Below are 28,000 nucleotides of genomic sequence, written 5' to 3'. Positions count from 1 at the left end.
GAGCTTAATTGCAAACCACACCTGAACTGGAGACAAGAGTGGAGTTGTCTCTGAAAGTAGGGGCCATGTTTTTGAAGCACTGGATAACCCCTTTAAGCATGACTACACGCATACAACATATATTAGCTAGGCTTTTTCCAGTATTTGTGTTTTAGTGGCCTATGTATTGCAGACTGCTGGATACCTGCTATGATAAATACAAAGTTAGACATTGTCAATACAGTCTACTACTGATGTATATGAGACTGGGCGTCGCTGTGTGACAACAAGTTTTAGTATATCTGCACGCACAATATTCACCAATAGGCACATTTATAACTGGAATATCAGTTATAAGTTATATTAGTACTTTCACTATCTGCGGAGACAATTTGGGTTCTCCTTAACATCTAGCTGCCATCTTGAAGCTTTGTATAGTGCCAGTTTTGATTTTCTTGACTACCCCAGGGATTTTGTATTTTGGTGTTTAGATGCCACCACTCATTTTAGCCTTTTGCCCACCCACTGCCTGCACCCTCCTGATATTTTCAGACATGGAGCCAGTTTGGTCAGTGTATTAAACTAAGAATGGCCTCATTCAGTCTGTTGGCTATCACTTTTGGCAGAATGTCGTAATCTAGATGTAAAAGTGATATGGGCCTATACCATGTACATTCTACCGGGTTCAGTAGTATCACAATGGTTGCATCATATAGTGAATATGGTAATTTACAATTTTTGAGGGCTGACCTCTACATATCCACCACCCGTAATAATTTTCTGCATATCTCTGATACACCTCTACAAGGATGCCGTCCGACGCCTTCCCTTTCCGTATGTCGGCCAAAGCCTGAGCCACCTCATCCACCATGATGTCCACCTCCAGTGCCTCTCTCTGCAAACAAAGCAGACTGATGGAGGATTCTCATGGGCACTGGAGGGGGAAAGTATACACCCAACAACACATACGGGACATTGTCAGTCAAGGCCGACACATAACATCCGTTCGGGTCTGTCTTGACCGTATCTAATTCCCATTTAGGCATTTTATGGACTAGAAGGTATAGGTCCCTAGAATGTGAAGTCCCACATGAGTGTGCTGCCCATTGCACCCACGGCTTTTTAAGCCATTTAGTTGTCTGGGGCGTCTTGTATACATACTACATGAGGGTTGTATTTGTGGATATGAGATGCTATCATCACTCTTTTAGGCAGGCTTTCAATCCCCCTAATATTCCACAACATTACCGTTATTACGGCCATCGTGTTTCCTCTAAAACACTAGGCAGTGATGATGGTTGAACCCACACACACCCCTATAGAAAGAACATTGTTTGGGCAACCAGCAGACAAATAAGGCAACAGTGCCTTCTAGTGGCCAAAAACTGTAGTGGCCAACAGGGCTAAAACTTGTGATCTAGAACTAGTAAGGCAAGGGTATGGTACCATAAACGCCATGCCGTCGTGCCACAGGTTGTTATGGGGAAAGACCCCAGCACACGCTAATGGAGGGGGATAGGTAAGCAGGAAGAGCTGAGAAACGGCCTGTGCAGTTTGCAGGCTTTCCGGTCAGAGAAAATGCTGGATTCACGTGTCAGGGCGCGTTCAAACTATGAAATCCGCACAGAGAACATCCCGCGGAATCCGCTGCTTTCCACCGCACGTGCCCCTACTTGGCTCCCCGTCCGGAATCTGCCAAAGCATAGAATGGAGTCTATAATACAGGGGTATCACCTGTAGGAACGTGCAGAATGCTGCCCGGCATTCAGCAGTATAACACTGTCCGTTGTGAATATAGCCTTAAACTGACAACATCAGGTCCCCACATGAACTGTAACAGTACCAAATAAAGGGTACTCTGCAAGGCTCTGACATATGTATCATGAGTTCTGTACATAGCAGCACCAGGATTGTTGTTTCTCCAAATGTTGTGTAAGGTTGGTAAGAGTGTTGTCTGCCCCATCGATACTGGTGTGCCCCAGATTGGGTCTTACACAGTCCCACCTGTACACATTGCAAAATAACCCCCACCCCCTCCTTTTCTTTACATTTACAATTTGTGCAAATTATGTCAGTCCTTTTCTTGATAATATTTCTCAATTCATACAGGTTTCAGATGATGGCCGCTACATTATATTGTCTATCCGAGAAGGCTGTGATCCAGTTAATCGCCTGTGGTACTGTGACTTGCACAAGCAACCCAATGGTATTGCTGGTGAGTACTGCTCTTTCAGAAGGTTAGGTGTTAGCCTTCATATAATAACTGTAATTATAAGAACTTAAGTAACCGAGATCAGGTGGACATGTGTAAAAAACGAACACAAGCAGAAGGATCTAATGCAATGTACAGGGATAAGAACAGGTAAAAGCTACATCCTGATATATTGGTCCTTGATAATTGTGTTTATTACATTTGTTTTATTCATCGAAGTCCATGAACATACAGCAGTCAGATATGTGAGATCACTGACTGTAAGGGTCCTGTTACATGGAGCGATTTTTAATGATAGACGATCGCACACTAGATTGTTTATTGTTAACCTGAAATCGTTCACCATATTACACAGAACGATGGTCGTTAGATACAATGGTTACTACGGTCGTTATTGCGATCGTTACTATGATCATTTATTCCTTCTGATCCCAGCAAAACAATGAACAATGTGCAATTACACTGATCAATTAGTGAACAAATGCGGAACTACAGCGAACGATTAATGATAATTTTAGGTTCAGATCTAAATCAACGATCAATGACACACGAACGATTTTTCGATCGTTGCCTGCAATTACACAGAACGATTATCGTTTAAATTCGAACGATATAACGATTTTTTTGGATGATAATCGTCTTGTGTAATAGGGCCCTTAGCCTAAAAGTTCTGTGTTGCATTCTGTAAGACCATGTTATGGCCACCAGTGCTTATACACTGTGACAAAACAATACACATCGCTGAAAAATATCACTCTACACAAAACATAACTTTTATTCAACCTGTTAAAAGCTACAAAAGGACCACGATTCCCTATACCCACAACAAAGGCGAAAAGTGTGAGATTCCTAAAAATAAAATAAGAAGCTGAAAAGCCTTTGGATGCTCGTATTGTTTATTTAGCTATATTTTAGTTCCTATTTGCCATCGCTGTATAAGATTGGTATACCCTTTAAGGTTGTCTAAACACAGTAGAAAAATGTCTGCTGGCCCTGGTTTAGCAGGTTTAATAAACCTGTTAAAAGTATAAAGTATGACCTTTTTTGTGATCTATAGCCATTTTTTTATGAATAAATGTGCAAGCACTGAAGGCTTATTCTATTTCAAAGCAAAGACTTTTAAGTTTAGAAAAAGATTTAAAAATGGTTTCCAGCTCCAAAAGCAGGGAACCTTCGCTTTGGCTGCCCAGGCATGATGAGAATTGTAGTTTTGCAACAGCTGGAGAGCTGAAAGTTCCCCATCTCTGTCCTACTGTAATGATATCCCAAGGTTATGGCATCAGTTCATGGTTGGTGATGGTCCCAGAGGTTGGGTGCCATCAATCCTAAGAATAAAGCACTATTCAAATGAATGGAGCCACCCTAGTTCCCTACATACCTGGGTGACCAAGAACATCAATTATCCATGGAAAAATGCTAAAGGGGCCACAGTGGTGAAACAGCGCGCCTTCATTCCCTGTATCTGTGAGGGTCATAGAGACAGACCACCATCATTTATAAAGTGATAGCATATCCTAGCGAGGTGCAGTCATGTGTGGAGGTCAGTATACCTATTTATAGCATACCTGTGGGGAAAAATAGATGTACAATACTGTGATACGATTTCATAGGCTTTCATAGATGACGTTCTCATCGGCATTCGTTCCCAAATTATCCTTTGCTTCTTTTATGTGAAAAAATGCTTTTATTAATGGGTGGACACAGTGTCTTCAATGTGGGGCCTTCCCTCGGACTGAGGCAGGGGAGAGGGGACGCAGCAGCTGAGAAGGGTTCAGACCATTTTTCCAGCAAAAAGCAGGGTTTTTGAGAAGTTCTCTGTGATTATATCATGGGTGGGAGACAGTCGGATGGTGGAGAAGTCCAGCATGTGACCTCTTAACACCTACATGCTGATCACCTAGATAGTGTGGATTATGGAATGGTTTGCGTTTAGTGGTCATTTTATGGTATATTACCACAATAATATTTAAATTATAGCAAATGCCTTGTTTTTTTTCATAGACATTTGCAGCAAAACCAATGAGTTTTAGGGTATGTTTATGTCAATTTTTTCAGTGGAGAGCCCTCCCACAGACACACTGTTTGACACTGAAGCAGGCAGGATTCCGTGGCAGAAAGCTCTGCAGCAGAATTCCACCGATTTTGCTCAGTGTAAACATGCCCTTACTATGGTTTTGTGGTAGTCATAGTAGTAAAAGAGATATGACTCCCTCTTCTTCTACGGAACATGGTCTCGCTAAACCGGTGCATTTTGTCTAATGGAATATATGTCAAATACACAAGCTTTTGTGAAAATGTTCTGTTTGAGAGATGTAGACCGATTAACCCCTCGTGCATGCGTTGTTTAGATAGCATGAGTGACTCTCCTTAATGGAAGCCCATCCTCCTGACATGACATCTATACCTGGGGGTGCACAGATAGTAGTGTTTACTTTTTCTTTCTTTGGTCCTTGGCTTACAAGCATCCGTCAATCACCTGCCATTTTGGTACTGATCCCACTTTTGTCCTGGCCAAGGTTGCTCAGATCCTTTGCCCATTTTCTTGCCACCTGCACATTAGATTCAAGGACTGTCTGTTCACTTGTTGTCTGATATTCCCCACCTCTTGACATGTTCCATTGTGACAAGAGTTAAGGCTGATTTGGTGAATCGATCTAATTTTAGTGCAGTCTATTGCACACCATTGAGCTGCAGCACCTGCTGCATTTCTTTCCTGTCTGCTCTGTGGCACTGTTCAGCCCAAGGCAGCATGCTGTAAACCCTCCCCACTCTCCACAAATGTCCAAATAAATATGTGTATTTGACAGGGAGATGGTGATGTAGGCTCTAGATCAGAGATGATGTCACTCAGGATGTGTGCCTAAAGCTCAAAGACTAAATCTAGCCAAGCCTCCCATCAGAGGCAGGAGCCGGGGAGCTGTAGAAAATACACATTTTGTAGTGTTTTCTCTTTATAACTTCCTGTCAGGGGTGATTGAGGCAGAAGAACAGTGAAGTGATATTATCTGTTAGTGATATACTATTCGTATTAGATACTATTAGTGATAACACTATATTAAAGGGGTACTCCAGCGAAAAACTTATTTTTTTCCCAGTAATTGAAACACATTACAACGTTATAAAACTTTGTAATTTGCTTCAATTACCTATCTGCCCCCATTCCCTATCTTTTCCCCCCTCAACCCTCAACCAGGAAGTGAAGTAAACTCATTCTTACCTAATGACTGATGACGCCCAGGCTTTTCTGTGGCAGCCATTTTGTGACAATGACATCATCAAGAGGGAGGCGGGTCTAAGTCCTGTTAGGCCAGCCTCCCTTTGGCAGATGACTCGGGTTGCTCAGTTCTGATTGGCTGAACAAGATGTAAGCTATCTAACAGTTCTACAGAGTCAGACATCATAGGAGACAAAGTGCATCATGGGAAAGCCCAAACCAGGAAGCGAAGAAAAAATGAAGACACCAACTGGAGCTTCAGGGACCTGCAAACAGTGGGAAATTCAAATGGAGACAGACTCAGGAGGGATGGTAAATGTGAAAACTATGTGTTGTTTTTTTTTAATCAGCGCCGGAGTACCCCTTTAAGTTTAATATCTTAATATAATTTCTGATGCCCTTTAGTCTGTAGTTTTTCAGAGTGGGAATCAGAATGCTGTGAATTCTGCTGTGAATTCTGTAAAAATCTGTAAAACATTCTATGGGATATAAAATCCCCTTCCCATGCATTGCCAGGTGATCATGGCATCCTTAGCAATGCATCATGGCCGACCAAGTTGAGAAGTGGAGCACTGGAGGTATGCATTCATTTTCTTACAGTGACCCACTTTCAAGTAGTGTATAGTTCTTAAACCGGTGTCTTTTTTTTTTAGCTGATCCTTTGCTTTCTAGACTCTCAGATGATGTACACAGTTGTTAAGCTATCTTCTATGTCTACATTTAATTGACATTTCCTGGGTGTGTATGGGACCCAGGGCACACGCTTGTTTAGATAATTTGCATTTGCCATTAAACACTTTCTTTTGGTTCTGTCATTTCATGCCAATCTTGTAATTGAAATCCATTAAAGGAGAAAATTGGATCTCGGCCCTTCTGATACTTTACATAATGAATTTTTCACTTCCTTGGTGCCTGTTGGGATGAGATTTTTGGTGGGGAGTTGGTTTCTTTTATCCACTGAAAACCAATTGAAATGATGAAACCATACACAAAACCCAGATGAATTATTTACTCAGAATCCATCACAAAGTAACTTTCATTAATATTATATTCAAAATATGGGAAATAGAATGGCCATTTGCTGAGTTAAATAGAACGATTTATATATTTTGCTGCCTCAGTTTTAGTTAATTATACAGTATTCATATGCATATAATCGTTCATAATTTATTTTCCGTTTATTGCTAAAATGTTATTTACTGTGCAATATATGGTAAATCCTAAAGTGTACCCATCATTTGGGCAAAGTCTTGCAGCAGGCCAGATGTGCAAGAGAGGGGGAGGGGATGGTACAGGAGAGGATGATGGTGGTGGTAGTGGCCATAGATGTCTACACCTCTCCTGCTGTATAGTGCCTCCGTGCAGGAATGATTGGGTTGCTCATGGGCTGCAGGGGGGTTGCGAGCAACATTGCTATCTGTGGGACTGCTGGACCTTGTAGTTCTTCACAGCCCTTTCTTACACTGACTTTGACGCTTCCCTTGAAAATCTCTTGAAGAATCCCTTGAAGTGCCCACTCAACCAGTCAGTGACTGCAGCGGTGTACAGGCCCAATCACTGACTAGCTGAGTGGGCATTCCTGGGCCCAGGTCATGATGTGGGAGCTGGAGGAGGCTGACTAAGGTCCAGGAGCGAGGACACGGCACTGTGAGGTCACAGAGACAGGCAAATATACTTTTTTTATTGTTATGTTTCCACACCCTCCTACCTGCAATGTATTTTTTGTTTCGGTCTGGCTTCTTCTTTAAAAGCTTACTTGATATAGGACATGGAGAGAAAGGAGGAGCGTTGCACCTCACACCTATGGCTGATACTAATGCCTCGGTTAAATTTAAAAACCAACGCCAGGATGTTGGTATATAATTTGATCAAACCATATTGCCTCATGTACCACATGCAGGTCCCCTGGTTCACGAGTCCCTGCACTAACTCACCACTGTGTCAGTCAGCGACGCCAACCCCGCAAAGCCAGCGCAAGCAGGGAAAGGAGGCCCCCCAAATCCAGCAGGCGCCGCCGGCAGAAAAAATGGGCACCAAGCAACACAGGTGTGAACAAAGTCTTACTACTCACCACTGCACCTGAGGTAGAATGGGAGAACTAGGAGGTACTTACCATTGGGGTCACATGGGTCTTACCAGGAGGAGTGCTAGCCACTCAGAAAAAGGAGAAAAGTAAAATATGGACATGGAGAGAAAGGAGCTGCTGCACCTCACACTGATATAGGCACTTATACAATCGAGTTCCATACAGTTATTTAATGGCTGGCGACCTAAGATGGGTAACTGGACTTGTGTGGAGAGGTATTTGTAGCCAAGAGCATTACTAACCAATGGGACTGGAGGCTTCTACCCCTTCTATCTAGGGAGATTTCTGAACAGGTATCTTGGCTGGTATGGAAGCCAACTAAGACGATTCCTAGAAATGTCCAATCAGTCACTGATCAGTTTTCCGGCACCCGCACTACACTGTTCTTTGTGTAGCGGTAAAGGCTTTTTCCCATATTCAGTAAAACACAGAACCTACAGAGGGGCAAGCCTTGCAGTGCACTCTATGCCCACCTGGCACAATGTATCAATATGATATGGGGAAAGTGTCTAAATCCTTGCTGCACTGTAATGAAATAGCTGTGCAGCTGCATCATTACAGTGTTGTGAACATTTAAACAATTTCCCCGTTCCCGGCATCATACTGATACATTGTGCCAGGCGGGGATAGAGTTCACTGCAGGGCTTGCTCTGAACCCCCATCTGCAGACACCTGCCTGCTATGTCTTTTACTGGGAGGTCTCACGCGTCTCCGCTATCTGTTGAAAGACATAAAAGGCAGAATACGCGGGCGGGGGTTCCAGGCGGTATCTCGGCGCCAATTTGGTAGTGTGATAGCTGCTTCTGGACATGATGACTGTGTAGTGTGGGTGTACTGTGTAGCCAAGTAGCTGTTTGACTGTTCAGAATGCAAATGTTGAAACATTAACAGTTTTAGGCCTAATGTCACTACTTTGAGATCTGCTCTGGAAATGATCGGATTAGATGCTATGGGCAGCTGCTCCGCCTTTTATGTGGAATATACATGGAGCATAGCATGAGTTGGGAGTTTGGGGAAAAAAACCTGCACAGGCAGAACATACAAAACGCATTTAGCGTATTCCCTTGGTTGGCTTTATATAATGACTAAAGATGCTTTGTTACAGATATAATCTTTATATAATTGGATCTGTTGCCAGTTTTTGTTTTTCGCTCTACAGCAGCGTAGTCCTCTGGCTTGTCCGACTTGCCAGCATTGATTCATATCTGCACCTGAGCTTGACGTCAGATGGGTTTTCCTGATTATAAGGCTTTATGGTGTATTCTTTATTGACCTAGGGTTCCCGTTTTCATTTTCTTTTTGGCAGTGATACTGATTTATAAGAACAAGAAGTTACTGAATAACTTCATTTTTAATCGCCTAGCTGCTTACACACATTTAACGGCCGGTATATAAGACTGCATTGTCAGCAGGGCACAAGAAGAAAGATGGAAGACATTAGACTATTGTAATTTTGACCTTTTACATTGCTTTTACTAGTAGTGTTTGTTAATCCCATATTGATTTATGTGGTTTTTTTTTTTTCTTTCTTTTTTTAACTGAGTGCCTTTTTATTTGACATTATGTAGTTGCACTTCTGAAGCACATTGGGTTTCTAGTTCTTTCAGTACTTGTTGTTGTTTTTTTTTTTTTTGCCGTTTTGAAACGTTTCATTTTGAAAAACATTGGGGAAGGTTTATCAAGCAGCCTTGTAGTAAGAATGTGGTTTATTTCCCATAGCAGCCAATCACGTCTCCATTGCGGCTGTATGAATGCTTGATAAGCCACCCCCGGGAAGCTGCCGGGGGGGAGGGGGTGTCTGTCCCCGTGATTGCTTGATCGCCCGGGCAGCTCATAGCAGAGAGCAGCGGTTTGCTGCTGCCACTCTTATTCCATGGAGTGACGACAGCAGATCGTTGCTATATTAGTTGTTTGTCTTTCAACTTTCATGTTGAAAAACCAATGACTGCAACAATCAGCGACATCGTTTGTGTTGGCTGATCAGTGCCTTCTATTACACAAGACGATTATTGCCCGATAACCGTTTCTTGTAAAAGGGCCTTTAGTTTGGACACAAAAAAACTGTTGACATATCCGCTATAAAGGGAATCTGTCAGCTGTAAGTTATGTTTCACACTGTTATATAGCTGTAGGTCAAGGAGGCACTTGGTACCTTTCATATATCCAGCAGTGCTTCCAGGATGTTAAAAAAAAGCTTTTATCTACTGGTACAAAGAGTCAGAGGCTTTTACAAGCTTCTAAATAGCTGTAAGCTGCAATTGGAGGTGAACCAATTTACAGTAATAATCAAGCAAATCAGTCGGCTGCCATCTAACTCACTGCTGCTGGGTCCTCCCTGGATGCTGGGAAAAGATGGATCCAGAGAAGCTTCCCAGGACTTGATCCAGCTTTTCCCAGCACCTCGGGAGGAGCGGCAGTGAGATAAAAGGCAGCAACCTGGTGCACTTTAGGAGCTCTGGAAAGCTTCTTTGACTCTTCCTACTATACAATAAAATATTTTCTATTGAATGACAGACTGATAAATGACAGGTACCATATGTCTCCCTGACCTAACCGCATCTAACAGTGTCAGCAGTTTGGAACGTGAATTGCATTGAAAGATGGAGAGAAAGGGGATATGCAGCTGCAGGTTCTTACTCATTTAATTCGAGGGAGTTATGGCCACAAGTGGGAAATATCCGAATGGCTTTAAGCACCTCCAAACATGGAGAGCAAAATAGTATGGAGATAATGGTTAGACCTTTCATTTCATTTATTATTTGTAATGTTGGATGTATCTTAAATGAAGAAAAATGAAGCTCTCAGAACTGCAGTTTCGGGTTGTAATATTAGGTTAAATTGTCCCCCATACTGGAATTGCAGAATGTTTTTCTCTTTGATGGATAAATTCCGTATTTTCAGCTTGTGCTTTTTTTATGAGTCAATGAAATAGGCTCGTGGAGGTCAACAAGACTTGTGTGTCAGAGCGCTGCTGAAATGATCTGACATTTTCCCAACCGAGTGTCAGGAACAGAAAGAATATTCTGTCAAAATCAAATGACCTCTTTAAAGATGTGGCGCGGGGGCATCATGTGTTCTAGTGTACCTATTGCTCTGTCACTCACCGGGCCTTTTAGATATTTTGATTGCTTTTATTTCTGTACGACAAAGTATGTAAAGTACGGTAAATTTAAAGGTTTTTATCAGTGTGCAGAGATCAATATGATATATATATATATATATATATATATATATATATATATATATATATATATATATATATATATATATATATGTGTATGTATATTTTATTTTTTAAAACAATATTTTCAACGAACATACCAAACAGAAATGTCCAGAAACACACAAGGCATGTTACATGTACCAAGAGTTGAAAGTATGAAAAGGTTATGGCAAATTTGTACTGTGCTTTATACATGTGTACATAATAACATCAAACTGTCCATCCTGCCGCAGATATCTACCGGGTTATTCATCTTCTTAATCCAGCGTGCAACCTCCAGTGTGAACAGTCATAGATGTGCTGCCAATTTTTTCCTTTTTTTCTGTTGAATGTGGGGGATGTGGCTACTACCTTCTTTTGGCTTGCACTCCACCCAAGGGTGCTATAAAAAGAGATAATTTGGCTCCTATCTGCCTAGTTGTAGGCCTATTAAGCCCAGGAGAGGCTATTGCTAGTGTGAAAATACTAGAGTAGGACCATGTCTCTGAGGACACCTTAACGTGGCAACATGGTACACTCTGATCAAATAGTTTGCTAAGATCCTCACTTTTTAATATTTACAGAGCAGGTGTTTACCGTGTGTACACTGGGAGGAGTATATATGGTAAGCCCTTGCACCTGTAGGTTGCTGGTGCACCTTCTGTTTTTTTTTTTTTCTAATTTCTTGTCTACAGGTATCCCTGCGATGCATCTCTACCTAACCGTAGAGTCTTTCCATACAGAGTCAGGGTAGGGCATGATATTTGCTTTCAACTCATGATCTTATCGGGAAACAACCCACTAAGTGCGAACTTCTCCTGTCTTGTTGTTGTGGTCGGTCGGAGTCTGAACGATCAAACCCCAACTGACAAACACTTTTTCATGTATTCCTAAAACATATAAAAAGTGTTTTGTTTTGCGCTTTAAGGCTTAACAGAGCATAATGCATTATGTGGGATTATGTGTTAAATAAAATATGCAAATTTAATTTTGGATTCTTTGGAAGTGCCATTGAATTCTCTTACAGATAGCTCCTATGTAGTTCTGTTAATTGGAAGCGCCAGCATATAGGTGGTCACTTTCAGAATTAGTTTCTCAGTTATTAAAGAGGTATTCTGCTCAGTCTATACTTTCATTCTGTTTCTGCCCTTGGGGAGAACATAACAAACAGCCTACTTTTACTTTTTTGCCAGGTGTCTTTCTTCATCCTCTTCAGGTCCCTGACTGAACAGTCCCGCCTCCACTTCAGAGACTGACACTCATCTTGGCAGTGACAACCCACTCAGCCAATCACTGGCCGCATCACTGTCCCGTCTTAATCAGTGATTGGCTGAGCAGGCTGCTACAGCTCAGATGAGTCCATCTTGGAAGCTGGATCGGGAACGCTGAGAGGTAAGAATAGGGTGTTTTATTATATTCTACCCAAGGGCAGCAACATATTGAAAGCTTAGTTTGAGCGGCATACTCCTTTAATGATCAGCGACAGTTTTACAATGGGTTTCTGAAAAGCCAGTTGCAACCAATATAGCTGCACTTCTTGTCGTCAATATCTGACATTTAATAAATAAAAAAATAAAATATAAAAAACTATTCCCAACCATTTGCTATTACCATTCAGCCAGCAGGGATCTGGCTGCTTTTACAACCACTAAGTGTGACCCATCTCCGGCAATCTAGTATACATAATTTATAATCGTACTCCTTTTAACCTCCTAAGGACATGGCTGTTTTGGGCTTTGAGTGAGCTATTCTGCTTTCTGAAAGCTATTGCTTTTTTGTTTTTTTTGTTATCTCTTTAGGGAACATATAAGTTATTCACAGCTGACCTTAAAGGAGTTTTACAGGCAAAAAGGATTGTTGGGCTATCCTCAGGCTCACCTGTTCTGTGGGGTTGCCATTACTTGGTCTGTGATGTGAAAGGGGTTGGGCATATTTCAGTTTATTTTTGACTGCATCAGATACTTGATATACAGTGCCTCTTATGCATAGGAACACTACATTATGCAGCATCCTTGTGTTTGGTGAAATGGAGCTCCCATCCATAGATGGTGTCCTGTGGAAGGGCAATGAGACTTAAAAACAACTTTGAAAGGGAACCTGTCGCCCAGCTGAAACGTCACCCACCCACCTCCGTGGAGCCTTGGATACTTACTCTTTCCTGGAATGCCCGCTCCTAGAGCCGGTCCCTGGGCGGCGATATCGCCATCAGAAGCTGAGCGTGCGCTTTATGCTAATTGCGCCAAAGATGAGTCCTAAGTCCATAGAAAATTACGTCATTTTCTATGGGTGTCGGACTCCTCTCCGGTGAGCCGCGCGCACAGCTTCCAACTGCGATACCTCTGTCCCGGGACCGGGTCCAGGAAAGAGTAAGTATTCAGGGCTCTATGGGGGGGTCTGGCGGGCTCTGCCCCGACACACCGCGTGACAGGTTCCCTTTAAACTTACAGCCCTGTGTCAAATTTGCGTGGCCTACAGTGTGTGTGCCCTAGGCCTGCACCATCCCACCTTCCCACCCTCTGCATCATTAAGAACGCCCCTGGGCAGGATCTCTCCTATTTATCACCTTTCTAAACACAGCACACGTTGGATTGTTAAGACACGTGCAGTGTTCAGACAGGTGCAGGAGAACTCCTGCCTGGGGCATTTCTAATAGTGAAGAAGAGGGGATGGAGAGGCTGTGCAGGCCTAGGGCACAGACACTCTAGGCCAGGCAAATTTGACAGAGGGCTGCAAGCTTAAAAGTTGTTTTTCAGGACAATAACTTCTATTAACAAATTAGTTGTTTTTCAGTGGTGGGCCCCCAACCATTAGTTGTTTATAGGGGAGGGCTAACCCCAATAAGTGACAGGTGTCTCCCTTCTGGAGAAAAGTGACATGTCATACCTTTCCCCAGGGAGCACGGCCTGTAAGACACCCTGCATCGGCTGCACAAGAGAGAACACTAGTCCCCTGATAGTCCCCTTGTGAATTAATGTTCAATGACCAAAGGCCGAACACTTGTTTTGTTTTCCGAACGATACAAGATAGTTGACAGAAAATGCATCCAGTATTTACTTTGTTATGAAGACAAAGTTATACAGTTTTAATTGGCTTTAAAATGCCAACCGTGACCACTTAATTGGCAGAAAAAAAAGGAACTTTTGATCTCTGTCCAGATATTTCCCAATTTGAGCATAATTTCCATCCTACTGGTATTTGAATTGATTGAAATGGTAATTCCATGGTAAACCTGCAGTGTATTAATAGGGTTTGCTGTCACATTTACTTGTAACTAAGGCTGGGTTCACATTGTGTTTTTGTTGTCCATTTAACGGATCCATTTAAAGGGTTGGCCACTTTAAATAGCTCAGTGTACAGTATTAAGCGTACACACAGCCCTTACTGAAAGCAGCTCACTGTGTACCTCATAGAGCTAAAATCAGACTCCCCTCCTCCAGGCTGTGCTGTCCTGCTCTGTGGTGAGTCTGTCCATAAGATGGCCGACGTGGAGGAGCATGTGACCATATGTTCACACAACATATGTTTTGCATACATCACAGCTGTTGTTGCAATTTGCAACAACAGCCGTGATTTATACAAATCATAAGTTGTACAGTATTTGAATGAACGGAATCCCGGCCGGAGCGCATAGCATACGCTCCGGCCGGGATTCCAACTGGTTGCACAAAAAAAAACTGACAGCCCTATGGCAGCATCCAACTTCTCCTGCTGAGCATCCAACTTCTCCTGCTGAGCATTCAAGTTACAAGTAAAGCAGAATGTTGCCGAACCCAAACAGTTTGACAAGTTCAATCAACACTATTAGTATGTCAGGGGAAAAAGCGAACACTTGATTTTTTTTTTTTTTTAATTGTTTTGTTGTATTTTAGATTTTTAGATATTTTTTTTTCAACTTTTTTCATAAATTAAACTAGTAAAGAAAGTTCAGTTCTGCTGTAGAAGACTCCGTCCCTGCCATTCAGTTCTCTTACTAGCAGATAAGAGCGACTTTGATGTGAAAGAACAATGTCAGTACGTGGAAGCTCAAGCATATGCTCCTTCTCTGCCATCTCGGAGCTTAGCTTTGGTTTGAATGTACCCGGGACATGAAGCACAATAAGAACAGCCACAGGGCATTTTTACTTTCCAGAAGTTGGCTTTTGTGACACTGACAGCCTAAGAAATCTGTTTATGAAGATCTGAACTTTGCATTCTGGGCATACATTGTGTTATCTCTGCAGCTCCTGCGTATGGCTAGCGAGGATCCTAGAAATGCACAGTACACATACTGCAATATCCTTCTATATAAAACTTCCTTTCTTTATCTCTGCTGTAGATCCTTCCTATCTGATTCAATTCTTCTCTTACAGGAATTCTTCCGTGGGTGAAACTAATAGATAATTTTGATGCAGAATATGAATATATCACAAATGAAGGGACTGTGTTCACATTTAAAACTAACCGCAATGCCCCAAACTACAAGCTGATCAACATAGACTTCAGTAATCCGGATGAATCCAGCTGGAAGGAGCTTGTGCCAGAGCATGAAAAGGATGTTTTAGGTAAGTGTATGCTAAAGCTACTTTATTCCTGTAGTCTGTAGAAAACGGATGGATTGGTTGTCCTCGTATAATGTTCCTGTTTTCCGTCACACTCTAAGGGCCCTTTAACGCTGAGCTCTGTAATAAAAACAGTGATCAGCCGAGGAGCGAGCACTCATCTGCTGATCGTTGTCCTTCAACAAATTTAAAGGAGAAGTCCAGCAAAAATTTTTATTGAGGTGTTGTATTGCCCCCCCAAAAGTTATACAAATCACCAATATACACTTATTACAGGAAATGCTTATAAAGTCCTTTTTTCCCTGCACTTACTACTGCATCAAGGCTTCTCTTCCTGGATAAAATGGTGATGTCACGACCCGACTCCCAGAGCTGTGCGGGCTGTGGCTGCTGGAGAGGATGATGGCAGGGGGATGCTCAGTGTCCCTCCAGTGCCCTGTGTCCCTCAGTGTCCCCCTGCCATCATTCTCTCCAGCAGCCACAGCCCGCACAGCTCTGGTAGTCGGGTAGTGACATCACCATGTTATTCAGGAAGTGACATCACCATGTTATCCAGGAAGTGACATCACCATTTTATCCAGGAAGTGAAGCCTTGATGCATTAGTAAGTGCAGGGAAAAAAGCACTTTATGTGTATTTCCTGTAATAAGTGTATATTGGTGATTTGTATAACTTTTGGGGGACAGTAAAATACTTAAATAAAAATTTTCACTGAACTTCTCCTTTAAATATCATCAGCCACTGGCCATGAATTGCTCCATGTATTAGCTGATTGAAGGAGAAGTCCGGGCTCAGGAGGTTGCTGCACATAACAACATGCTCCTACCTCCCCAGCTCCAGCGCTGGTGTCGCTGTCCCCCACTCCAGTTCCCAGTCCACCACTCCGGTTCCCAGTCCCCCGGCCGCTTCCTAGTCAAAGCAGGGACCCAGGTCGTGACATGTCATCCAGTCAGCAGCCATAGCGGGGTGCCACCTCGCCACTGACTGACTGAGCAAGTCACTGCCACTCAGGTGCAGGACTTACTAGCTCAGCGAGTCACTGGCCGAAGCAGTGTCCTGTCTCAGCCAGTGATTGGATGAGCTGGATGTAAATACCCCTTTAAAATTGCCCTTTGACCATCTACAAGTGAATGACTTATATGAGGAAGAGCAGCAGTAAGTGGACACATACACTGTTTACTGTGTATTTTATTTGTGTTCCTAAAGACTGCAGTATACTTAAAATATATCAATAATGAATTTGTATGCAGAACAAAATTTCCACTATACTTCAAAAGCTCTGCGAGATGTTCCAATTAGCCAAGAAGAATCCAGGTAGTTGCTTTCTGAATGCTAATGTGTTTTGATAAGCTGAGTCCAGCTTTTTAGTTTTTAGACATCGAACTTCAGGCAGCCAACATAAAAAATCCTTCAGTCATTTTATCAAGTGAACATCTCGCCTGGAAATTGAGCACCCAAATGCCTACAATGTTGCGTAGTTCTTGGGGAGAGGAGTCGCATGTCGCCTCTCATTTAGCTGTCTTTGGCTACGTTACCACGTAATGACAGCTGTTAATAATCTCATATAAGAGAGGACAGATGTATGTCATAAAACACTAGGCACACAGCTTAAAAGTTCAAAAGTATATAAATACTATCTTTATTCATGACAATATTTACAAAACAACCCTACACAAACCCAAAAACATTAACCCCTTAGGGACCAAGCCTGTTTGGGCCTTAATGACCAGGCTCATTTTTCAAAATCTGACCTGTCTCACTTTATGCGCTTATAGCTCAGTGATGCTTTAACGTATGCTAGCGATTCTGAGATTGTTTTTTCGTAACATATGGTACTTTATGTTAGTGGCAAAATTTGGTCACTACTTTGTGTGTTTTTTGTGAAAAACATCAAAATATAATGAAAAATTTGAAAATTTTGCACTTTACGAACTTTGAAATTCTTTGCTTCTAAAAAAAAAAGGCACATGACAAAAATTAGTTAGTAAGTCACATTATCAATATGTCCTCTTTATTCTGGCTTCATTTCGTAAACATATTTCACTTTTTTAGGGTGTTACAGGGGTTAGAAATGTATGAGCAAATTATCAAATTTTCATGAAATTTCCAAAACTGATTTTTTTAGGGACCAGTTCTTTTTTTAAGTTGATTTAGGAGGCTTGTATACTGGAAACTCCCATAAGTGACCCCATTTTGGAAACTAGACACCTTAAAGAATTAATCTAGGGGGTATAATGAGCATTTTAACCCTACAGGGGCTGGAGGAAAGTATTCACAATTAGGCCGGAAAAAAATGGAAAATAGAAATTTTCCAATAATATATTTGTTAAGATTAAAGTATCTCATTTTCATAATATGAGAGAAAATGCACCCCAAATTTTGTAATGCAGGTTCTCCTGAGTAGAACGGTACCCAACATGCGGGCGTAAACCACTGTATGGGCACAGAGCAAGCCTCAGAAGGAAGGGAGCACCTATTAGCATTTCCAGTTCAGATTTTGCTGAAGAAATTTCTGAGCGCCAGGTGCGTTTGCAGAGCCCCTGTAGTGTCAGCAGAATAGAACCCCCCCCCAAAAGTCACCCCATTTTGGAAAGTACACCCATCAAAGAATACATCTTGGGGTGTGGTGACCATTTTGACCCCACAGGTATTAGAGGAAAGTATTCAAAAGAAGACAGTAAAAATGAAAAAATTGAATTTTTCCAATAACATGTTTGTTTAGTTTGAAATTTCTCAATTTCACGAGAAACAGGGGAGAAAACTCACCCCAATATATGTAACGCAGGTACTCCTGAGTAGAACGATACCCCATATGTGGGCATAAACCACTGTGTGGGCACACAGCGGGCCACAGAAGGAAGGGAGCGCCAAGCATTTTCAGTGCATGATTTTCCTGAAGAAGTTTCTGAGCGCCAGGTGCGTTTGCAGTGCCCCTGTAATGTCTACAGAATAGAACCCTCCCCCCCAAAATCACCCCATTTTGGAAAGTACACCCCTCAAGGAATTTATCTTGGGGTGTGGTGAGCATTTTGACTCCACAGGTATTGGAGGAAAGTATTCAAAACTAGACCGTAAAAATGAAAAAAATTTAATTTTTTCAATAACATGTTTGTTTAGTTTGAAATTTCTCAATTTCACTAGGAACAAGGGAGAAAAAGCACCCCAAAACTTGTAACGGAGGTTCTCCTGAGTACAATGGTACCCCATATGTGGGCATAAACCACTGTATGGGCACACAGCAGGGCTCAGAAGAGAAGGAGTGTCATTTTAGTTACAGGCAATATGTGGGTGTTTACTGGTTATCTGGGGTGGTAATAGACAATCTCAGGGTGTTTACTGGCTATCTGAGGTGGCAGCAGGCAATCTGGTGTGTTATGGGCAATCTGGGGTGGTTACGAGCAGTCTGTGCCAATCTGGGGTGGTTACGGTCAATCTGGGGTGGTTACGGTCAATCTGGGGTGGTTACGGTCAATCTGGGGTGGTTACGGTCAATCTGGGGTGGTTACGGTCAATCTGGGGTGGTTACGGTCAATCTGGGGTGGTTACGGTCAATCTGGGGTGGTTACGGTCAATCTGGGGTGGTCACAGGCAATCTGGGGTGGTTACTGGCTGTATGGGGTGGTTATGGGCAATCTTGGGGTGTTTACTGGCTATCTAGGGGTGGTTACTGGCTATCTGGGGTGGTGATGGCAATCTGATGGTGTTCACTATCTGGGGTGTTGACGGGCAATCTGGTGGTGTTCACTGACTATCTGGGGTTGCAACGGGCAATCTGGGGTGGTGACGGAAAATCTGGGGTGGTGACGGGAAATCTGGGGTGGTTGCGAGCAATCTGTGGTGGTTACAGGCAATTTGGGGTAGTTACAGGCAGTCTGGCAATCTGGGGTGGTTACGGGCTGTCTGGAATGGTTATGGGCTATGGGGGGGATACGGGCAATCTGGGGAGATTACGGGCAATCTGGGGAGATTACGGGCATTCTGGGGTGGTGACAGGCAATCTGGGGTGGTTATGGGCTGTCTGGGATGGTTATGGGCTGTCTGGGATGGTTATGGGCTGTCTGGGATGGTTATGGGCTGTCTGGGATGGTTATGGGCTGTCTGGGATGGTTATGGGCTGTCTGGGATGGTTATGGGCTATCTGGGATGGTTATGGGCTGTCTGGGGTGGATACGGACAATCTGGGGAGGTTACAGGCAATCTAGGGTGGTTACGGGCAATCTGGGGTGGTTACGGGCAATCTGGGGTGGTTACGGGTAATCTGGGGTGGTTACGGGTAATCTGGGGTGGTGATGGGTAATCTGGGGTGGTTACAGGTAATCTGGGGTGGTTACAAGTAATCCAGGGTGGTTACGGGTAATCCAGGGCACTTGACTTTGGTGACAGGCGTAAAAAAGTGCCGGCACCATTTGGAACAAGCGATCAGTGGTATATAGTATATACCGCTGATCACTTGTACTAGGACCACACCGGGTGGTCACCGATCATTGCCCCATGCTCTCCGCCACCTCCGGTGGTGGAGAGAATGAAGCTTGGATCATTTTTAGGAATCCATCACTGTGAACAGAGTCTGTTCACAGTGATGACTGCGGCCATCTTGGATCAGATGGCCGCCCAGGGAGGGGAGGGTCAGTGGCCAGGTCACTAGGGTTAATTCTGGGGATGGGGGGGACATGTTTTCATCTCCTCTCACTGTGGATTCACGATGAGAAGAGATGAAAGCGTTCAGCTGCGCTGGCAATGCCCGTTACCGGTAGCCGCCTTTATACTGATAATAACGGCGATCACCGGTGAGGGGACTGGCCGGGACTGACCCCACACTCTCCCCCAACCCCTCAGCTACCTCCGGTAGCTGAGAGGAGGGGGCTGCAGGCATTACCGGCGTCGGTGCACTATTCTGTACCATCACCATAAAGAGCTGATGGCAGCAGAATAGAGCCCATTAGTGATCGCCGTAAAAATCCGTATCGGCGGTCACTAATAACATAATACATGTATTCTCTGGGTCGCTACGGTTACGGCGATACCACATTTGTGTGAGTTTTTTTTAACTATTACCGCTTTGGCGCAATAGAAACTATCTTCCTAGCCAAAACCCACAAAAACTGTCGCCACATTGCAAGATCCATAGCGTTCTCATCTTTTGCGCGACAGAGCTGGTTTTGGGCTTATTTTTTGCGGGAAGATCTGTAGTTTCTATTGATACCAAGTTTTATATGTACATGACTTTTTGATCTCTTTTATGACGTATTTTCTAAAGTGGATTGATAAAATACAGCTATTCTAGTACTGTTTTTTTTATTTTTTTTTACAGCGTGTGTCGTGCGATATAATTATTGATATAGTTTTATAGATTGGGTCATTACGGACGTAACGATACTAAATATGTATAGGATTTGTGTTTTTGATCACTTTTATGTAATGTTTTATAGTGTATGGGGAATGTAATGCATCTTTATTATTGGGGGGGGGCTGTGTTGTGTTTGGTGCACACTTTTTTCACTTTTTTTTACTTTTACACTAGTGTACATTACTGTACACTAGTGTAAAATACTTTGATCACTGATACAATACATTGCAGTAGCTGATGTACTGCAATGTATTGTATCATACCTCATGCTGACAGGCAATAGCCGCGGCCACCCCTGTCAACATCAGGCATCTCCATGGAGACCCCGGGGACCTTCATTAGGACCCCGGAATCACCATGGAGACATCGGGACCCCGGACGGCGCCGCGGGACATCGCGATTATGTAAGTGACCCACGGCGCCGTCCGGGATCCACCGGGACCCGTTAGATGCCGCTGTCATGGTTTGACAGCGGCATTTAACGGGTTAAACTGCCCGGAGCGGAGAATCCTCCGCTCCGGGCAGTTACAGGAGGGTGTCAGCGGTCACACTGACCGCTGATCACCCGTCCTGCAGCCGCCGCCGGGTGGTAATTTATTCCGATGCGCCCGCCGTTAAAAGGCGTACGCATCGGAATAAAGCCCATTAGTGGCCGCCGTGAAAAGGCAGCATGGCGGTCACTAAGGGGTTAAAGGACAAGTGCCATGAAAAACTTTTTCCCAGTAATTGAAGCACATTACAAAGTTATATAACTCTGTAATATGCTTCAATCACCTATCTGCCTCCCTTCCCTGTCTTTTCCCCCCTCCACCCCCCACCAGGAAGTGTCCTGACTCACACAGACCTAATTACTGTCGTCACTGTCACCAGGCAGCTCCTTCTTGTGAGGATGAGTCATCAGCAGGAGGGCTGCTCTAGGTCCTGTTACACCAGCCTCCCCCTCCTTGTCAGGTGACTCTGCTTGCTCAGCTTATCTTCTCTAGTGACATGACTCCTTCACTGAGTCCACAGCAGCAGGAGAGAGGGGATGAGGGGAGGGGGGAGCTGCCTATGTGCCGGAGTCAGTCAGAGGGAAGATAAGCAAGTGAGATGTGACAAGTGATGACTTGCAGTTGTTCAGCCAATCGGAGGTGAGCAAGCTGTCACCTGACAAGGCAGGGGAGGGGGAGGCTAGTGTACAGTAATCAGGTCTGTGTGAGTCAGGACACTTCCTGGTGGGGGGTGGAGGGGGGAAAAGACAGGGAAGGGAGGCAGATAGGTGATTGAAGCATATTACAGAGTTATATAACTTTGTAATGTGCTTCAATTACTGGGAAAAAGTTTTTCATGGCACTTGTCCTTTAAAAACACTTAAAAAACCAAATGTATCCAGAAGGGATCCATACACAATACAAAAGATCCCTTCATCCCCACTCAGCTCAATATGAATGTAGCCACACTCTAAATAAATATAAATACTGTACAACCTCACTGGTGAAAGAAATCGCAAAATATCACTGCAAGTGCATAAGTGCAACACTATGAAAAATACAGTGTAAAGACAAAAAATATATATTGTCTTTACATTGTATTTTTCATAGTGTTGCACTTATGCACATGCGCTGGTATTTTGTGATTTCTTTCACCAGTGAGGTTGTACAGTATTCATATTTATTTGGTAGAATGTGGGTACATTCATATTGAGCTGAGTGGAGATGAAGGGATGTTTTTTTTACTTGTGTATGGATCCCTTCTGGTTACATTTGGGTTTTTAAGGTTTTTTTTTTTTTTTTTTTGTGTTTTGGGGTTTGTGTAGTGTTGTTTTGTAAATATTGTGTCACAAATAAAGATAGAATTTATATACTTTTGAACATATAAGCTGTGTGCCTAGTGTTTTATGACATACATCTGTACTCTCTTATATGAAATTGTTGCTTGTTTAGTATGTCACACTATGAGCACCATTGACTTGGCTGTGCATTACCCCCCCCCCCCCCCCCCCCCCCCCCGTTGTACGGCTGTTAACAATCACAATAATTATTTATGGCAGCCAATGTAAAATAACAGCCTTTATTTTACATAAAAAGACATTGTGGGAACATAACGACAATAAGGAACTTTGAAATATATCTTATCAGATAAAAAATGTTTCCTTCTGTAATGAAACACACACACACACACACTAAAATGTTATCCACTCTGGTTACAAATTATGCATAGCCCATGGGTTAGATTCCAAGCAATACAAGTCTATGGCGAAGGATGGATCCCTAGCAGAACCCTAGCAGTTCCAGAAGTCTTGTGGTTTGCTTAAATGTAATTTTAGTTTAATAGCAATTCATCACTGTGCATAATTCAGGCATAGAATAGTGAGATAGATAAACTGCATTTACAGATGTGCTGTAGAATTACAAATTTCACGCACACAAAATTGTTGTCTATATTAGTCTAGATGATGTGCCTCTCCTCCCCAGTGCTGGGAAAAGCTGGATCCTGTCCTGGGAAAATTTCTGCCGGATTTCCAGGACTAGATACAGCTTTTCTCAGCACCTGGGAAGAAGCGACATGGAGCGGCAGTGAGTTAAAAGGCAGGCGGCTGATGAGCAAATTACAGGGATAACAAAGCACTTCGCTTTATTATTACTGTACATTCACTCTAGTGTCCAGTTCTCTGTCACTGCACTGTTATTGACAGCACAGGAGAACACAGAGCTCAGAATGCCCTGCCTACACTCCCTGTATTTTTTTTCAAGCACTGCCATTGTAATCAATGAATCCTTTTTAGGGCTCGTTCCCACTGAGCAAAAGCAGCTGAATTTCTGCGCTGAATCAGCGCTGAAATTTCAGCCGTTAAAATAGGTGCAGAGCTAATTTCCATTGTGTTGAATGGAAATTCTGCTCTGCAGTTCACACAGTGGAATTTCCACACTGAACTAATCCGCTTTCCGCCAGAAGAATGAACATGTTCATTCTTCCGCTAGCAGAAGCCTATACAAACCAATGGGGCTCTGATTTTCTGTTTCAGCGCGGATTCAGCGCGGAATACAAGCGGAATACAAGCGGAAATTACTCGCTGAATCAGCGCGGAAATGGGGAAAAGGGGGGGAGGAGGATTCTAGTATATGTTCTGGTATAGTCTAGTTTACTCGCCAAATACTCGCTGAATTTCAGCGCTGAATGCATGCGGATTCAGCGCGGATTCCTCGAGTATTCCGCGCTGAATTTGTCAAGAGCTGATTACGAGCTGAACACTTTCCTAGCAGAATACGCAGGGATTCTGCTTATATTCTGCTCGGAATTCAGCGTCAGTTGATTTCAGGCGGAAATATTTCCTTGCGTAATCCGCTCCTTTTGCTCTGTGTGAACGTAGCCTTAAGTGATTAAGAAAAATGTTTATACTCAAATGCACCGATCAGAACCTCCCTGTGAGGTTGAATAATGCCACGGGCTTCAGTCTCTTCTAGAGTTTCCCAATGTGCCTGCCATAATCCCTAATATCCATTTTCCCTGCTTCAGCCACCTCCAAAGTCCTCTGTATCCTCTCTACAACTTCATGCTGGGGACTCCGGCTGCTCTCTGTCTCCACCAGGGAAGCTCCCCTGATGTAACTATCCATAAATAAACAGTCACCTTATGTTACCTGAGCAGAAATAGAAAGCAGCAGGGTTACATACAGGACGCCAGGGACTACAACTGCAGGTGGAAGCGGAGGATCAGTTGTTATGGGTTAAGGACACTTTTTTAGGCTCTGTCCCTCACAGGCATGCTTTGCATGTACGGAGAGCTTGCCGGTATATCCTATTAAGCATCCGTGATAAATGGAGGATCATAATGTGATCCAGCCTAAGTAGCGGCCATAATGTGTGGTTGCAGATTGTTCCTATACAATGTGCTTCAGGTATCTTTGGAGAATAATCTCAGGATGCGGATGTGGTACATGTCTATCTGCCTTCTGCATGGTCAGGTTTGTCCCTCGGTGTCTGCTCTATATATAGATACTTTAATTAGCATGGAGAATAGTGTGACACTTTTCATGGACATCCAGCAGATATGTAAAGATTCTCTTTTTTTAATTTTCTGCTGTTTACTGCAGGATACAACAATTTCACCTCATTACCAGCTTCGTTTCAAGGTTAATCAAGGGACTAATCATTTGTATTCTTACTATGGTGAATCAGCCTTTCCACAGCAATCAGAAACAGTTGGGGTTAATTAATTCAGCCGAGACTTGGGCTAAATATAGTGTTCTTCACAAATGGCGTTTAGAGGAGACACCATGCTAATGTAAAGTTTTATGATATTTAGTATCTATTTCTGTGCAGCTGTGCCAATAGCATCCCTAATGTGTATTAGCAACTAGCATTTAAAGGGAACCTGACACACTTAAAGTGCTGTCCTGTCTACCAGCATCAAGTTCTAGAGGTGAAGAAAATGAGCGGTTTCATACATCAGTGAACATGCCTGTTTAGAATAAGCTTAAAGAGTCACTGTCGTATTTTTTTTTTGCAGAGATCAATAGTCCAGGCGATTTTAAGAAACTTTGTAATTGGGTTTATTAGCCAAATCTGCCATTATCTGCATGTAAAAAGCCTTTTCCCAGGTCCCCCCCTCCTTCCTCTTTTCCATCCACTGCAAAAAATCTGAAAATTGTGACTTGTTGCATGAGTCGTACCCTGTCTGCTCTACGGAGAGGGGAGGGGGGAGGAGGAAGGAGGGAGTTAGCCGGCAGCAGAAAGCAGATAACAGAGGATTACAGGCACAGAGCTGGGTGACAGCTGTAATCTGAGCTCAGACAGGTCACTGGTGACTGTCACAGGAGATATCCCGTGAGGGATTTGTAGATTAACTCTTTGTTGTCCTGTTTTGGTCTTTTCTTTAGCTCTCTCCATAGGAGAACAATAATGACAGGGGAGAGAGCTTCAAACTGCTTTTTCATGATAAAAATGCATTTTTTGGCTAATAAACCTAATTACAAAGCTTCTTAAAATCGCCTAGACTATTGATTTCTGAAAAAAAAAAAAAAATCACGACAGTGACACTTTAAAGGGCAACTCCAGCTATTTTTTTCTTTTAAATCAACTGGTGTCAAAAAGTGCCAGAGATTTGTAAATTCACTTCTGGAAAACCTGGATATTTCCTATGGCTGTATCTGTTTTCCTGGACTCCCTAGGGCCGCATCCAACTTCTTCAGCCACCGGTAATCAAATGCCAAGCACTCTAGTTCAGACAAATCCCAGCGTGCTCAAGGTTGGCTGATCCCTAATCTTGACTAAATGACTGATTCATTTTGATTGCTTTTCACTTTTAAGCTACATTTTATCATAGAACAATTGTAAGATCAGTTTTATTTAGTATAAATCATTTCTATAGCTGAATTATATACGGAATTCTTATACTTTGTGCAATCTCCTAATCTACTCTGTATTCATCACAATAAGAATCTTTCTCGGCAGCATTCAGGTCACAGTGAAATCTCGGAGAGAACGGATAATGACAGCAGATAAGAATTTGTGCCTTTTTATTAATCACCGTTCCACACATTTGGCCTTTTGTGGTGTCTCCATTCTGCTTGCGCAGATGCTGTTGTAAACTTTTCATTCTTGCTCTTTCATAAATCCCAGCCTAGATAAATAGATTTGATTATTCCCGACAAGGAGCTTGCCCTTTATGAAACAACATCAGAATTCCTCCGTGGCACCTCTATGCTTTGTACTGTGTGTCATTTAAACATAAGAGATCCAGTATTGAATGTAAGTGAATACAAACGCTGTGCCTTAGGAGAACCGATAGTGATCTACCTTTTTCTGTTGTACGTCTTTGAATTATGGAATACAAACACTGTTAGGAAGTGTCTGTTATGATGATCTAAAATGTTATTTGCAGTAAAGATAACATGATTTGTTCTGTACCGAGCAGAGATTAAAGCAGCACGGAAAGTAAATAGTACAAAAATGGCTGTGCAACTATGGGGTTGTCTAGGAAATATTGTTTTCTAAGGGGTCTGGGTGCCCTGGTACTGGTTGCTCCACCGCTCTGGTCCCATTGGAAAAAAGTTTTCCGATTCGGCCGATTATTGCTCGGTGGAATAGAGAGAACGATTAGCCGATGATCGTGTCATCGGCTGATCGTTTATTTAGGGCCAGACCTAAAATCATCGGTCCCCCACCGCAAATCGCTACGGTGGAATAGCGGTGCGCGGCGGGCGACCGACGATTTGAGAAGCGCAGCATACATTATCTGTCTAGGCTTCTCCTCCGCTCCGTCTTCCTCCCTCCCCAGGTCCCGCTCGCAGCATCAGCAACTCCGGAGCAGCCTGACTGAGCAGTCAGACCGCTCAGCCAATCACTGGCCGGGACCACCACGGCCAGTGATTGGCTGATCGGTCTGACAGCTCAGTCAGGCCGCACCGAAGCTGCTGATGCTGCGAGCGGGACCCGGGGAGGAAGACTGAGCGGAGAAGAAGCCCGGACAGGTAATGTATTGCTGCAAGGACATCGGTAAGGATCTCCCTGCAGCCCTCGCTTAACGATCATCGGGGCCGTGGAGTAGGCCTAGTAAACTAGCGCCGATCTAGCAGACCGGCGCTCGTTTACATCCTTACTTGGCCCATGAAATAGGGCCCTTAGCCATTGCTGTCTAGCAGATCTCTTCTGTGGTTTATGCAGAGTACTGACATCCCTCTTTGTCATACATGTGTCCTAATAGGATGCGGAAAAAGAATAAACCAAGATAAGGAAAAAATGCATTATAATTAAAAAATGTATTTCAAATTACCCCAGTAATCTAGGGGTATAGGTCTTCTATGCAAGAGCTAAAAAAAACCCAGTGCCTACATTACTGTATGTCCACTGGCCCAGATCTATCAGTCTGTCTGGGACAAAGACTGAAGTGATTTGCCTGTAGCCATCAATCACAGCTCAGCTTTCATCTCGCCAGAGCTTGTTAAGATATAAAAGCTCGGCTGTGATTGGTTGCTGTGGGAAAAAGTGACAAGTGTTTGTCTCTGACAGATTGATAATTCTTAGCCAATACGCTAATAAATATTTTATCACATGAGAGTGTCCCAGGAACGTGATTTCTGGTAGGAAGAAACTTTTTGGTTACCACAGTAGTTCTCCCAGATATGGAGCCTTTAGGACTCTCTACAGTAACGCAGGCCAATGGTGTGTTGTTTATTCTCGGGAAGCCAATGCTTAAAAGGGAACTATTAGCAGGTTAGACAATTACAGGGTGCCAAAGTGGAAGGTATGTCTCTTACCTTCCTCCTCGGCGTTGTTCCTGTGCTGTTGGCAATGTAATCCTCGGCCCAAAGCACCACTAGGACCACTGCGCCGCCCCCAGAGCGTCTACTGATGATAATCAATGGGCCGGCTCGCGTGATGGGGACGGGGCAGTGCTCCTAATGGTGCTCTGAACCGAGAATAACACTGCTAATAGCATAGGA

General features: G+C 43.3%; 1 protein-coding gene across 1 annotated transcript in view; it reads left to right on the top strand.

Moving 5' to 3' along the window:
* PREP (prolyl endopeptidase) overlaps positions 1-28,000 on the top strand; it is an 85,882-nt gene that overhangs the window by 21,948 nt on the left and 35,934 nt on the right. Inside the window, exons 7-8 of the mRNA XM_069973611.1 lie at positions 2,089-2,194; positions 15,043-15,234. Of these exons, the coding sequence (XP_069829712.1) occupies positions 2,089-2,194; positions 15,043-15,234 (298 nt within the window). The remainder of the gene's footprint in view (positions 1-2,088; positions 2,195-15,042; positions 15,235-28,000) is intronic.

Source organism: Dendropsophus ebraccatus, chromosome 6, assembly GCF_027789765.1.
Source record: "Dendropsophus ebraccatus isolate aDenEbr1 chromosome 6, aDenEbr1.pat, whole genome shotgun sequence".
Classification (NCBI taxonomy): Eukaryota; Metazoa; Chordata; class Amphibia; order Anura; family Hylidae; genus Dendropsophus; species Dendropsophus ebraccatus.
This window is presented reverse-complemented; position numbering and strand designations above follow the sequence as displayed.